General features: G+C 34.5%; 2 protein-coding genes and 1 long non-coding RNA gene across 4 annotated transcripts in view; 2 read left to right on the top strand and 1 right to left on the bottom strand.

Moving 5' to 3' along the window:
• Positions 1-162: 162 nt before the first annotated feature.
• On the bottom strand, positions 163-1,916 carry LOC129787240 (uncharacterized). The gene is made up of 3 exons (XR_008750206.1): positions 1,807-1,916; positions 1,651-1,730; positions 163-1,588 (listed from the first exon to the last, which is right to left on the bottom strand). It is a non-coding gene; the product is annotated as an uncharacterized LOC129787240 (long non-coding RNA).
• Positions 1,887-3,123, top strand: LOC129787239 (gamma-interferon-inducible lysosomal thiol reductase-like). Its single transcript, XM_055822648.1, has 4 exons — positions 1,887-2,097; positions 2,166-2,330; positions 2,399-2,575; positions 2,641-3,123. The coding sequence occupies exons 1-4, from the start codon at positions 1,990-1,992 to the stop codon at positions 2,902-2,904; spliced, it is 714 nt and encodes a 237-aa protein (XP_055678623.1). The 5' UTR covers positions 1,887-1,989; the 3' UTR covers positions 2,905-3,123.
• A 228-nt stretch (positions 3,124-3,351) lies between these two features.
• Positions 3,352-15,525, top strand: part of LOC129787234 (leishmanolysin-like peptidase) — a 50,214-nt gene continuing 38,040 nt past the window's right edge. For both annotated transcript variants that reach the window (XM_055822641.1, XM_055822640.1), the window contains exon 1: positions 3,352-3,648. In XM_055822641.1, the coding sequence (XP_055678616.1) occupies positions 3,517-3,648 (132 nt within the window). In that variant the 5' untranslated portion in view covers positions 3,352-3,516. The remainder of the gene's footprint in view (positions 3,649-15,525) is intronic.

The following is a 15,525-nucleotide window of genomic DNA, read 5'->3' as shown; positions in this document are numbered from 1 at the left end:
ACGAGGTTAGTACAAAATCCCAAACTAGCCGTTATTAAACCGTTATTCTCAAAATAATTCTAAAAATTCCCTTTATTCAAATATTTAGTATCTTAACTTTTTTTTACACATAAGTAAAAATATTCTAAAAAGAATTAAAACTTAATTGAAACACTTAAATTAAAATCTTTAAAATTCTTTTATTATAAATTTCAGTACACTGCTAAAAAAATTTGTTGTGATTTCTATTTCCAAGTTTTCCCAGTAGAGTCTTGCGACCTTGTGTGACGTCATAGGTCATTACTGACGGAAAAATTTGCTTGAAATTCCGGCATTCCCAGAGTCAATCCTTTCTCAACAATTCGGGCAGTGAGAAGTGTCTCCAGAATGGCCGGGAAGTACAAGATTGTGATGGTGCGCCATGGTGAGTCAGAGTGGAATCAGAAGAATCTCTTCTGTGGCTGGTTCGATGCTGATCTCAGTGACAAGGGAAAGGATGAGGCGAAAGCTGCTGGGAAGGCCATCAAGGAAGCTGGATTGACATTCGATGTTGCCCATACGTCCCTCCTGACACGTGCTCAAGTCACCTTGGCGTCAATTCTGCAGGAAAGCGGTCAGACGGGTATCCCCATTGAGAAGACCTGGCGTCTCAATGAGCGCCACTACGGTGGTCTCACGGGGCTCAATAAGGCTGAAACTGCAGCTAAATACGGTGAGCAACAGGTGCAGATCTGGCGCCGTAGCTTTGACGTTCCCCCACCGCCAATGGAGCCCGATCATGCATACTACGACAAGATCGTCAAGGATCCTCGCTATGCTGGTGATCCAAAACCCGGAGAATTCCCGATGTTTGAATCACTGAAGCTCACCATTGAACGAACCCTCCCATACTGGAATAGCACAATTGTTCCACAGATGAAGGAGGGTAAGAAGATCATCATTGCTGCCCATGGAAACAGCTTGCGCGGCATTGTGAAGCATCTAGACAGTGAGTCATCCTCCCCTTACAAATATTCCAGGCTTTTCAAACTCCAGCTTTTTGTTTCTTGTAGATATGAGCGATGCAGCTATCATGGAACTTAATCTTCCAACTGGTATCCCCTTCGTGTACGAACTCGATGATAATCTGAAGCCTGTGGTGTCGATGAAATTCCTCGGGGATGAAGAGACAGTCCGGAAGGCCATGGAGAGTGTTGCTGCCCAAGGCAAAGCCAAATAGAGGACATGGTCCGCCATAAATTATCATATTTATTCGAACGGGAATCGTTGTAAAAGAATTCGGTGGAAATATATCGTGTTAGCTGTTGCTGCGCACTTGATTTGTTTTTAATTATTACGCTGAAATATGAAGGACCGGCAGAACCAAAGGAAGAGTGTTCCAGGACGATTTATCCATCGCTGATTTTATGGTATATTAACCAGTTTTTACTTATTATTAGTTGGATGAATTAATATCATCTTTCTTATTATTAAAACTAAAGTTTTCCCAGAGCTTTCAACCCTACTCGAGTCTTTTTTTCTTATTAGATGAATTAGTAGTTTGGAGATAGAAGGTTTAATTGATGATTTAGGCAGGAACTGTACCTTCGCTCAGGAATAAATCTGAAAACTAAACAAATTCAAGAGTTCTTATTCTGAAGAAAATAGATTAATCAGAATTATCATACTTACATAAACATAACCACAAACGGGTTAATCCTTATGCTTCCTTATGCACTGATTCAGAGGATTCAAGGCTCTATTCCAAGAGGCTGAAATGAAAAGGCATTAAATTATAAGAATTTCGTTACAAAAGACTTAAAATCAGCTCTCCAACTTTCACCTAACCTCACATTAAACCTTGAGTTTCCCCAGCTTCCCCCACCAGACCACAAACGAATAACATCGCAGATACCATAACCAAACATTTCAGTGGGTGGATTTCTCCGGTTCATTGTCAGAGGAACAGAATGCATAAACAAATATCTTAATTACTTATTTATCACGTCCCACATAAGTCAGTGCACCAAAATGCATCTATCGGGAATCACGAGGATACGCGTGCTGGTCATAATTGCGTGCATAGTGATATTTTGGTTGCTGATAAAGCAATTTCTAGAAAATCGAGCCATCGAAGTGGTAACAACATCGCAATAACACCGCTTCCGGCAATAATGCTACATCATCTCATCTCTTTTTTTCCACAGGAGGAGATTGTGATAAAGCCCTCAGGTGTCCCCGTTGTTGTAGGTGTCTACTACGAAGCTCTCTGCCCAGATTCTAAACATTTTGTAATTAAGCAGCTAAAGACGACACATGATATAGCTCCCCAGCTTATAGATATTGATTTTATTCCCTACGGAAAGGCTACCGTGAGTATTTTCAGAGGATAAGGGGGTGTTGTAAGAGGATTAGAAGTTAAAGGAAATTGTCTTTGTAGACCGAAGTAAAGCCTGATGGTTCACTTGATTTCAATTGTCAACATGGACAGATTGAATGTGAAGCCAATATCATCCATGCATGTACTATCGACGTGATTGGAGATCCAGATCTACGTCTCAAAATGGTGACGTGTATGATTAGAGATAATATCGTGCCCAAGGACGCTTTCCACCGAGTAAGTTTATCATTTCATTAAGAGTTTTCCGATAAGATTACACAATTGTGTTGTTTTCTCTGCAGTGCGTCAAGGAGAACAATGTGGAGGTTTCGGATAAGATTCAGAAGTGCTATAGCGGGCCCCATGGAGCGGAACTTCTCAAATTGCACGGGGAGAAGACACATGCCCTGAGGCCGCGAATGGAATTTGTCCCCACCGTTACCCTTGATGGGGGTCAATACAAGCAAGCTCTCATCCTGAAGAATCTCCTCAAGGAGGTTTGCAAAATCGTTGCAGGACGAGGTCCTGCACCTGATGTTTGTGTAAAGGAGGGCCTAACTGCATGAGTCTGACGCTTTAAACGCATTTCTAGATGAATTTCTTAAGTTTTATTCGTCTTATTCTTGGTGTGAACAAAAAAATAACGAACAAAATGGATTTCTATTGGCACTCATTGGTTTTTTCTTATACCTTTCATTTTATCAAGTCGTCGTGTAAGCATAAAAAAGAGATTACGTGTCATTCCAACGGGAAACGAATAAAGAAATATGCAGAGATGTATATAATTTATGGTTTTTAATTTACCTGATTCAGCTCTCCAAGCTCCAAATCAGCTGCACCAGCTGTTGTATTTTGCTGACTATGTGTGCGTGCGATGTAGAAAAAGCGCGCCAAACTCCAATTTTGACAGGTGTCAAAAAGTAATGTCAATAACCGATTCGGCTGTCAAAAATCGTAAAAATACGAATTTAACTTTTCAACCGAACTCCAGCATCGTTGGTATCGTGAATGAAAAGTTAGTTGTGAAGTTGTTAGCAATGAAGAAGGTTGTACAACTCTTGTGTACGTTCTAGAGGAGGCACAATTAGGCAAATTTTCACCTCTGTGTCCACCAAATTGGCCCTAAATTGATGGGAAAGTGCAAAAGAGACGTGCAGTGTTTATATTAAATTGAGAAAATGACAACATTCGATGGGACAATGTTGGGAAAATTAATTATCAGTGTTTGTTTACCTTTTGCCCTCTTTCACTTCACAAATGGATACCTTCTGCATCATCAGTGCTCCCATCACCATCCAAAAGCTCATGAGGTTAGTCTAAAATTACTAAATTTTCACTCTGCTTACCCCAATTGCCCCTAGAAAAGAAAATAAACAAGAAGTTTCGAGGAAAAGTTTGGTTATGAATCCTTTTTTAATTACCTCAATTTCTAGGAAAATATCCTAAGAAAATATACCTCTTTATTTAATTACAAAGAAAAGATGGGAAAAGGTGTAAAAATTCTATTTTCTACAATTTCCTAATTATTAAAAGAAAATTAAAAGGGTGACAAGAAATTGCTCAAATGAAAAGAAAAACAAACGGAAAATATCCTTGTGAACGGATGAGTCACGAAAGGGATTTCCCGAAACATTCATGCGCTGTGAAAGTTCAAAATAAAATTTTGATATTTATGCGGGAAACAAAGTGCAATAACACTTTTCACATATTACCTATTTTTTAATGCTAAAACTTCACGTTTACAGCATATCGTGAAGTAGAGCATAAAAATGGCATTGAAACGCACACTTAAGGTCATTGCTAGGATTTCTTTATTTCCCACAAAAATCAATCTTAATCACGAGTTTTTTTTCTTGGAATATTTCCAGAATAGTCAAATAAATAATTTTACTTTCTTCAGAGAGATTTGGAAGAGATTTTTGTTTTGTTTTATTTAATTCAGTTAATGACTGACCAAATAGAACTGCTCATAGACCGTGATAGAGAGTTTTCCGCTTTTGCTTATGAATTCCAATATATAACAGGAGGAATGGGTTTTTTTTTTGCAATTTTGGGTCGTAATTTTAATTTGTTAATTAGAAGGTTGAATTTTGAAAATGAATACCTGTGAAACTATGTGAATAATGGAGTTTTCTAAATTTAGGTAAAAAATTACTTTTGATTAAAAGTTTTAGATTAGATTGGGCTCTACTTACTGTGTAGTACAACTCAATTTAAAACATGCAAAAAATGATTAAAATTAAATAAAATATCACATTAAACTTTAATATTTAATTTTATTTCTTTATATTTCTTAAAGAATTACTCTTTTTTTTGTAAAGAAAATTTCTAAGTTTCACAGATTCCATGAATTAAATTTACGCGAAATAGGGTGAATAGGGTAATAAAATGCATTTTAGACATTTTAGAGAAACATAAATCTTCTGCTCATAGAGTTCAGAAAACAAATTAAAAAAAAAAAGTCTTCAAGAGCAATTTTTTATTAAAACAAGAATTAGGTGCAAGGTATAAAAATCAAACAAAACCGTATTAAATTGTCATTCAACTGACATTATTTTACACTTACTACTGAAAATTTTTATTACAAACAATAAAAAAAATATTGGGAAATATACATATCTCAATTTTTAATATTTTGTGCATTTTCAAATTTTTCATACCGTTTGAATTTTTAAGCTTCTCAAATTAATTTTCTTTTATTAAATGTATTTTTTATGAAATTATTTTTTATTTCTACACTTTTTGTGAAGCGTCTAATAAGCCCGAATGTGTTAATTATTTTAATACTTCACCAAAGTATTTATCAAATTAATTATTCTCTTTACGAATTCCGCAATTCTAATGATTATGCGGAAATTTCCGAGAATTTCACTTCGTATTGATCAATGAATTCCGCTAATATATTCGCTTTTATTTTGCGAAACGTAAATTCTTTCACGAATCCCCTGAATTTCTAAACTATTGTACTTTCTAAGACTTAACTATTTTACAAAAAAACTTGTAATTGATTTAAGTGTTAAGGATATTTCAAAAAATCATATCTAAGTTTACATTTAGTTCAATGCTACTCCTTGAATTCAAATCCAGCAATGTCTTGATTTTTTTCTACTCCATTTAATTATACATTTCAAAATTTTATGCAAATGAAATACGACACGTTTTGCTTCTTTTTCTAGGCAAGAAGTAAATTAAAGTTCATTAAAAAAATGACCAAATCAACACTTTATATACCTACACATTCAAAAGCGAAAGTGATTTTTCTGAAAAGAGAACATTTTGCACCAATCTTTCTTAGCAAATTAACTGAATTAACATAAGTCCGGTGTAAACCTTTAAAAGCCCCCGTAAATAGCCTGGGGCCAATACTTGTCGAATGGGCTCAATCAAAAATCGCTTTTCGACGTGGTGCTGTGTTATACAACAACCAAGTTGAGGTGTACACTGAACCCTTTCACTCTCCATTGTCTTGCTCACCAAATTGGCGGTCACTTTGCCAAAAAATTCTGCAATATTTCGGTTTTAATTTCAATAAATCACGCGTGGGGGCTCAAAGAAAGCCATTGTTTGTTGGTTTGTTGGCGTGTACTGGAGGCGGGGGGAGGGCTTATGTATGTTTGAAATTGGTTTGAATAAAATTGACACTAATATGGCCTCATTTTTGACTCCACGCTAATGATATAATTTTCTCGTATTAACCGGCTCATGAGAGCTATTTGGCATTCGATTTAAAATAAAACCACGGCGTGTGTGGAGTTAAAATGCCGGCAAAAGAGTTGGGTTTAAATTGCAAGAAATGCTCCAGATTGATGATCTATTAATCAAATTGTGTGGCTCTGGGTAATGTACCGTGGGGTACTTTTGCTCTCTCTCCAAATTGCATTTTTTAGCTCACATTAAATGCAAAAACGCCAGAGATCACATAAAATGGGGGAGATTCCATCTATTGTGGAAAAATAAAAGATGGAGAAACTGAGAGGAAAATCGTGAAATAATTCAAATTTGCATTGATTGCGCTAACAATGTCGCTCTATGCTGTGCGAGACGGTGAGAGACCTCAGAGATGTGACCTTTTCCTTCACTTTTCACCACTTTAAGATCCAATTTCCCGCATAAATTATCATTAAGAGCCTTTTAATTTATATACACAACGCTCTGTCTGCAATTTTCTCAACATGCGCTTCGTATTACAGAGAGTGAATAAAAAAAAAGTGACAAATTAATTTCCTATTAGCATTCAATCACATTTTATTGATTTGTTCAGTGGAAATGAAGGTTTCTTCTTTTTGCTGCGTCTCCTTCCAATAACACTGGGCAGAAGAATTTTTGTTTTTTCCCTTTTGTGTTGAGTCTGAAAAATGCCTTTGAATTTTTAGTATTGAAATTTATGAAGTTCTAAACAGGCTAGAAATATTGAGGAGTCTATTCATTTTGAGGCTCTTAAATCATTAATGGAAGCCATTGACATTAAAGAAAAATTCTGCAAAAACTCGTAAAATATTCAATAAGAACCGGAATGATTTATAAATGCAATTGAATTGAACCTTACAGATTATCAGATTATTTAACTAAAACTTATTTTAAAAAAACTTTAAAAAATCCTTCTTAAAATTTATAGACCTGAAGAAACAGGCAAACAGTCCCCAAATGTCATAGAAAATATTAAATAGAGAGAAAATATCAAAAATTATTATTATTTAACCATCATTTGACACAAATCTATTAACAAACTATTCAGAATATATCGTCCAAGAGAAATTTAAAAGTTCTAAATATTTTGTAAGCTTTCTTACTATAAATTAAAGGCCAAAAAATTGTTGCTCAGTGTATTCATTTCTTCTACCCCTCATTTGCACAAACAAAGTAAATTTCCTTTGAGCTGCCCAAGGCTCAAAATGGTTCGAAATCTTCTCGTTTGTGCAATTCTCGTAAATCAATTTCATTGGAAGATATACTTTATGGGGCGCACCAAATTGCACATGCATCCAATTAATTAAATCGCATCATATGAATTGAGTTAAATGTCTTGAAGATTAATTATGCCCATCATTCTTAGGGGAGTCAAAGAGCCATGTGTATGTGCTTTAAACTTTTAAGTGTTTAACCTATTCTTAAGTTCACTGTCTCGGAAATAATTGTTTCATACATAAAATTAAATTTCGTCACATTTGTTAAATAAGCGACGTTTTAACTCATCAGTATGACGCTCGAGACTTGAATTTTTACGCCCAACAGTGAAAGTCTCGTGGGTTTGTTTTAGAAATAACACTGTCATTGTTGCCATTAATGCTCATACCACGCTGACAAATTGAACGTTAAACTTGAGTTAAACTTGAGCATGAAAATGATAAGTTGTAATTAAATTTTCTCCCGAACCGCTGCTGATAATTACGGACAATTTATTTATTGATGAAACGTGAAATCTTTCCATTAACCGGTAATTTTTTGATATAGGATGGTTTGTGGATAAAATAAATTTTCATGCTGGGGAGGTATTTTTATGCTTTTAAGACACCTGCAGTGGGTTGCTGGAAAATAATCTCAAGATAAAGAACTTTATTTTCAAGGTTCTTTGAATTTTTTATTCATTTTTTTCCAGCAAAAAAATAAAATCTTCTTAAATTTATTGATAATGGAAACACGTATTTTTTAAATAATAGTTTTATTAACACACCAAATGTATGCTTGGATGTGCAAGTATCACAATTTTCTGTACACAGACACATAAATATTCTAGCTAATAGGGTTCTTAACCCATGTGCTCTTGAGCAATAAACACAACACGTTGGAAATATTTCCTTAAGCTGGCAAAAAAGAATCCATAAGCCTCGTTAACCACAATGTAAACAGAACAATAAATTTAATAAACTCAATGTATTTTATTGCAATTGATTTCGATGAAAATAACCATTAAACAGTGAAAAACCTATGTGACCTTCTAGCCTACAAAATATCGATTTTCGCATAAACTTATGAACTTGATCCATTAACATTGCAACGGAGCACAAAAAAGAGCCATTTGGATAAAATATATTAGCTCGTCTGTCCAAAAATAAACTTTCTCATCTTGATAGCGGAAGTTCCTGGACAAAAACAGGCGCCCCTATAATTAGGATCTACACGCGGGTAAAAGGTGAATATTTCATAAGAGCTACGCACTGTAGCAAACCCAACGCATGTTCTTCCATGATTAATACTCAAGTTTTTGCTTTTATTTTTCTTTAATGTGACATTTTATACCTGGGCCTTTTTCCCACCCATTTTACTCGCACTTCTCTCTTCTTGGTGCTTCACCTCTTACACAAACACAGGTACATAAATGTTTTATGAAAAAAAATGATGCAGAAGCCCAAACATGAAAGCGAGAGTTATACGATTCACTTTCATTGAACTCCAAAAACAGTGACCACACCAACTTGCTCTCTTTCTCATACCCAATTTTGGCATCTGTTCACTTCCTGCCCTCGCGTATGACCACCACCTGAATATGGTACTTGCGGACGCAAAAGAATTCGCTTCTTATGTCCGTACTAACAATGAGATTTAATTAACAAGCAAGTGAGAGAATAAAGTAATTTTTTTTTGCAAGAACCCGCCCATTTTTCATACATAATTTCTTCATCGCCATTTATTTGATTCAAGGCAAGAATATAAAGGTACTTATTTATGCTCTTTTAACCCATTTGGGGTTTTTTGGTCAGGAAATAAATCAGACAGATATTTATTGTCAAAGGAAATTAAAATTTGATGGAGGTTTTTTGGGGGAGACTTTGTGATCCAATTGAGAGATTTACGACCTTTTGCGAATTGCCAATAAATTGGGATTGATTGACAAGAAAAACGAGAAGATTCAAAGGGAAAGTTCCTTTAGGGTATGGGGGACTTTCCCAAGATTTTTGCATCTAAATCAAAGACTAATTTCCTGGGAAATAAGTAAACAAATGTTGGGAAAAGGAATTTGGATAAATTACCAGCGGTTGAGCATTAGGGATTTTTTTTATTAAAATGGAATTTACGTATAAAGGAAATATTTTTCAGATTTTTCATTTTGGGTGTAGTGGGTGTAGTTGATCAAATTATTTTGTTATTCCTTGTTATTGTTATGAAATTATTTATCTAAAAATTCTAGGAAAATCTATTCTTGGAAAATATCTGAAAAGAAAGAGAGATAAGATGAAATTTTTTCAATCTTATCTCATCTTATTTCAATATATTTTTAGTTTTCTTGGAATTGTTCTCATCTCTCAATTCAATGTTTATTAACCTTAATTCAATGTAAAATGCTATAGATGACTCTCAAATTAGGCCTTGAAGAAAACAAGGTCCTTAATTTTCAATTTAAAGAAAAGCTCTGCGTTCATAGAGAGCTTTAGGATTCCTGAAGTAGGGGAATAGACGAACAGAATCCTAATTAATAATCTATTCTATCGTTTTATACATTGAAATTAGGTAGAGAAGTTTTGAAAGGAGTCTTCAGTCTTCACTTTTGCCTGTATCGATATGCTAAAAATTCCTAAAAGTTCGGAGATAAAAAGAAATTATTTTTAAGCAAAAAAATCATAAAAAATACTTTTTTTTAACATTCAAAAAATTTTCAAATATTAGAATAACCGTTAAACATTAGAAATACTCAAAGTTTATTAAAAAAAATTCACAAATACCTAGGGGAGGGCGGGGCTAATAAAGTCACTTAAGGGTTTAGAAAAAGCCTAAAATATCATATTTCCTAGCTAGATAGAACAAAATGATCTGAGAAAGAGTTGTAGGGCAGTAAATTTCCTAAAGAAATGAGCTAAACATTTCGCTTTACGCATTTGGGAAATATGATATTTTGAGCTTTTTCTAAACCCTTAAGTGACTTTTTTAACCCCGCTCTCCCCTACCAATAATAAACAAAAATATTTTTGTTACACAGTATTGAATTTCAAAACAAATAATACTGCCCAATGAAAAAAATTATCTCACGCTCCAAAAATGAATTTCTATCAATAAAAAAACTCCTTGAAAGATTGCATTGCGATGAAAAATCATTTCTAATTTCGTACACAGAATGATAAATCATCTCGCAAGATGAGCAAAAGTATGCTTTCAATTTTATCTCTACTTTACCATCATTTGGAAGTTCTTTTTGCTGCTTTGGAAGTCTTGTGTATTACAGCAATTTCTCATTCCATATTTACGAAAGGGACTTTGTATAAATGTATGATTTATTGGACAGTAGTGGAAATGGATCACAACACCGCGCCCGCAAGTTGCATAAAAATCAACCTTCCTGTTGGTGCCAATCAAGAGGTTGCCCCGCGGGGCCCTCAATTGGGGCCACTAAACTCCACCTCCCCCAGGGGGTCCCCCACTGACACACAGTGTACGTTCATGAACGAAATGGGGCCACGCATCTGGCATGGATGAGGAGCTTTAAATCGTCGTTTCTCATTCCGCGATGCATTTCAATTTGGTCCAATTGTTTAGCACTGAATACGGGGGCAAGAGCGCACCCGAATGTAGGACACACAATCATTGTCAAAGTGCATATTTGGTATTTTTACTGCATTAATTGGCGATGGAAGTGTTAAGGTCTTTCTCTGAAAAAAAAAGTTCCCGCCTTTTGTTTCCTCCTCTCTGCAATTTCCTGAAAACTGCAAATGCCCCGAGCTTTGGCTAAACTATTACGATGATTGAATGGAAGTTAATGAAATTTATTGATTTATACTCTATAGTGAAAGAGAGAATCTTCACTCCACGGCGCCATAAATATCACCATCACACAGCATCATCCATGATGGGTCTTTTTCACTTTTTACGACGACACTGCTAAAATGTTTTTCGTGATAGTGAACTCAAAGCGGGACGACACGATTAATTTGATATTCAGAGTGAATTTTTTCGCGGTCAATTGAATGGACAAATAAGATGTTTTTTGGGAGTGAAAGAAACCGATGAAAGTGGTCGGTTTTTGTGTGTTGGATATAAATAATTTATAGCGGGAAGCATCAATGCAAATAGCCACCATGAAATCATGCTCTAACTTCTATCGCATTTTCACTTGATGACGGAAGGTAAAAAAAAGTGAAATTAAATCCCAAAATTGTACCTTAAAATGGATTTTTTTTATTTGGGGAGATTTTGTGATGAATTGCAAGCTTCCTAAAATGATTAAAAGCCGTGTGAAATGAGGGAAGTTTTGCGAAAAAGGCAATGAAGTGGAATTAATGGGAAGCTTAACTCATTTCCATCAAGGTTTCGATTTATTTAAAAATATAAATCTGCTGTATTTACGTCATTGGAAAAATTAAGGAAAGCTCCAAATTTCCTTTATTTATTTAAAATTTCCATAAAGATAATTTTTAAGACATTTTGGGTGCAATTTAATAAAGATAAATCTTAAAATTAAATTTAGAGACGCAAAATGGGGCACTTGAGACACTTAACCCTTCTAACATTCTAATTGGAGCAACAAGGAAAAGTCAACACTTCAAAAATTGCCCAAGCACAAAATACCTCGTTTTTCCCTCTGCCATAACAATTAAAAAGCAATAAAAATATGCAGACAATTATCTTCATGAAGTGGAAGATTATTGCTACTCGCGCAGAAAGAAACTGCGAGGTATGTATGTATATATAGCAACAATTAGATGAGGAAAATCCCGGATATTATTTCAAAGAGCAGCTTTTGCAGAGAAAAAAAAAAGAGTTCTTGTCTTGAAAACCTGAGGAGTGAGATCACAAATTGGCTGAAGAAAAATCTCTCAATTTGCTCCCTCGTTGGGTATATGAGTAATGGATTAATAGATATTAAAATGTTTTGCTCCAAGGTTATGGAGTCAGGTGTGGTATATCTGCATCTTGTATGCTCTTTAAAAGCAACATTTATTTGTAAAATGTTACCTCACACGAGAACCAGAAGGCACAAGAATCTGCGGCATGACTTCTTTTTTCCATCCAAATGCTCTGCCTTTTCACACGGCGTGTTTAAAGGAGTGTTCCTCCAAAGTGACTTCTCTCGCACCATTGTTCTTCCCCTTCAGCAGATATCTTCCCGCATCTGTATTTACATCCAGTTGAATTTGTATTATTTAATAATTCCTACATCTGTGGTTTTTATTGTTGAATTTCCCCCAATTTTTATCAATTTTCTCGCTTTTATTTTTTTTCTTCTTCATGTTTTCATCGCAATTTCCACCCCCAACACTTTGACAGGAAATCAATAATGGACATTTTTATTTCTCACCGCGTTGTGGATATGTAATTGGATTAACTTAGCAACTACACGTTTGGTTCCAAACCACGTTCATCCAGTTTATATTAATAGCACATTAATCTATTTATCTTTAACATTTAACTAAATCCACCTCTAATTTAATGGCTCCAAATGTCTCATTGATCTCTCAATCGTTTTGAATTAATTGGTACCCATTGTGGAAAAAATAATAATATCAAACAACCACATTATTAACCTTGAAGTCCCATTCATGTGATGTTTTTCTCATACAAAATCTGACCACTCTTGTGACTTTTCTGAAGACAATCTCTAGTTCATCATATGAGAGATCTTTCATCACGCAGAGGGTGTTTACTTGAAATTCGTGAATTCCTCTTCCAGTTGATCTATTCACGACTTTTCTGTAAGTTTAGATTTTATCGAATGTATCAACTGTATGCGTCATACAATATTTCTTTCAATACAACTTTTGTGTAGAAGGAAGCAAAATGATTTATGTTGGGAATTTTCACGATATTATGCTTTGGAAAAATTTCCGAGAATTTTATTCTTTCACTTTAGTGCCTGGCAAAGAGTTACTGTGAGCCGAAAGCTTTGAAAAATACGATAATAGTTTTATTTTAATGCAAATTTGTAAAATGAAATTTTCCTGAAATTTTATTTCTTTATAATTTGTAGCAATTAATTGTAAAATTAGAGTATTAAATGCAAGAAAAAGTTTATCAATAAAATGTATGGAATAATGGTTAATAAAATTTAATCGTTAAAAATAATGAGAAATAAATTCGTTCTTAATGCGACTTTTTGCTGCGAAAGCATCAGGCGTGTGTTTACGGTAATAAACTTTATTTAAAAGCTTAACTTACGAATATTCTTTAAGGGTTTAAAAAAATCTTTAAAAACAATTATTTGAAAATAAAACTTAATTTCAAGCCATTGTCCCAATAGTTTAAAAATAAATATTTAAAGGAGAAAAATAAAGCCATAAAAACCAATTACAAACCTCACCTTTTATTTTCAAGAAATATTAAAAGCATAAAATTAGTTTAACCTACACGTCACGTATTTTTTATCTAAAATGAGAAAATTGACATTTAATTCATTTTACCTATTATTACGACATAAAATCTAACTGCAAATGCAACGTTTGAAGCATTCAAAAAGCTCTCAATCGCGAAGTGGGTGTGAGTTTGGGTCAATTTTCGCTGTTAGATTATGTGAAACTCATACCCAATCTACGAGTAATCGCAATTTATTATTCACTTTCTGACACGGCTGTTTTGACTGTTCCGACTACTCAATACATTTAAAATGAAAATTTCCTCGTATTGTTTGTGTAAAAGTTTATCGAATGAATGTTAATTCTTACTATATGTAGGAGAAGAAGAAAAGCTTTCATTGCTTTGACCGCAAAAAAATTGTATATAGTTGGTCAGGCCGGTTTGGCGCAAGATACCATCTGTGTGTCATGTTCGGCATAATCCTATTAAACCAATTTCAACCCGTACATTACATAAACTCCCCGAAAGTCGCTTTGAACTAAATTTTTGGACAAACAATTGGCATTTCATAATGAATAAAACACACCACTTGCGGTAATATATAAATTGTAAAATTCAATTTCAATTAAATAGCCACTGAAGTTGAATAATTAAAAACTATTCACGTGTGTCGCTTTTGCACATGCCGGGTTAAATATTTAATCTTGAGCAATGCATGGAAGACAAGCTCAAATAAAGGAGAAAATTGAAAGCTTTGCAATTGTTACTGCAGACTTCATAAAACAATTCACTTTATGCGAAGAACTTTATTGGGCAAGTCGCAAACAAAAAAAAATCACGATAAATTCATATTTTCTTCTCTTGCTTATTCTCTGTTATTTTCCCATTGTACATAATTTCGTTTTATACATATATTATTTTATAGCAGATAATATTTTAAACATGCAAAGAAAGCTCTTTTGAATGAAATAAAAATTCCAACGAACAAAATGCTTTTGTGGTTTTGACTTTTGGAAGTAAAATCCGATTAAAGTTTTTGCATTTAAACTTCTTTTTTTTTTCGGGAGTGAAAATATATCCTCCTAAAATCCTCCAAATGGATACAAAAAATTCGCAATCCTCCGTTCTCTGTGTAGAAGATAGTTAAAATGTTTTAAATTGTGTTGCCGCTTTGGAAAGAATTTAAATGCTTGACTTCCATGAACTCTGAATGTTTTGATAGAAGTATTAACGACTGTGAGGTGTATATGTAGGAAAAGAATCGGTGGCAGTCTGTTCTCAGGTGTTATTTATTACATAAGTAGCTACGTTGCGATCAATTTATGATCTTCATCAGGCTCTATAATTAAATTATAAGAGAAAAAATATAAGGAGAAAAATCACAAAAATTGAAACTTAATTTCAAACAGTTTTGAACGGAAAAAAAAAATTACAACAATGAAAGGCAAAAAGAACTACACAGGTGCACTTACAATTGTATTGTGACACCTTTGTCAAAAGAAAATTAAGAAAATGCACATAACACAGTCAGAAGGAACTGCACAAGAAAAAGAAAACGCTAAGTCGAGGAGCAGATGACATGACGTCAAGTTGCGGCCAATGGGATGAGTGCACTGAAGATGTGGTTGAGGTCATTGCCCTCATGCCGATGGTTCACACACATCCCCGCGCGGTTGTGAGCGTTGATGTGAAAGGCTTCCATGTAGTTGAGTTGATGCGATCTATTGGTGGAGTCCACTACACTCACTTCATTGAAGGCGAAATTATGATGCTCCTCACGCATGTGAGAAACAAGAGAAGATGCCATCTTAGAAAAATCCCTGGTAGATCGCTCATGTTCCGATATCCTTGTACCCAATTTTCTCGAGGTCCTGCCGAGGTAGTATTTACGACAGCCACCACAAGGAATGCGATATATAACATTGGATTTCTCCAGCAGAGGGGTACGATCTGCGTTGATACCACTGCTT

This window comes from Lutzomyia longipalpis, chromosome 1 (assembly GCF_024334085.1).
Source record: "Lutzomyia longipalpis isolate SR_M1_2022 chromosome 1, ASM2433408v1".
Taxonomy (NCBI): Eukaryota; Metazoa; Arthropoda; class Insecta; order Diptera; family Psychodidae; genus Lutzomyia; species Lutzomyia longipalpis.
Note: the sequence above shows the minus strand (reverse complement) of the source record. Positions and strands in the feature narration are given on the sequence as shown.

Bases quoted from the DNA above. Each gene is read 5' to 3' on its own strand.
- LOC129787239 (XM_055822648.1), top strand. From the start codon at position 1,990: ATGCATCTATCGGGAATCACGAGGATACGCGTGCTGGTCATAATTGCG. The intron at 2,098-2,165 runs GTAACAACATCG...TTTTTTCCACAG, and splicing joins AAAATCGAGCCATCGAAGTG to GAGGAGATTGTGATAAAGCC. The intron at 2,576-2,640 runs GTAAGTTTATCA...TTTTCTCTGCAG, and splicing joins CCAAGGACGCTTTCCACCGA to TGCGTCAAGGAGAACAATGT.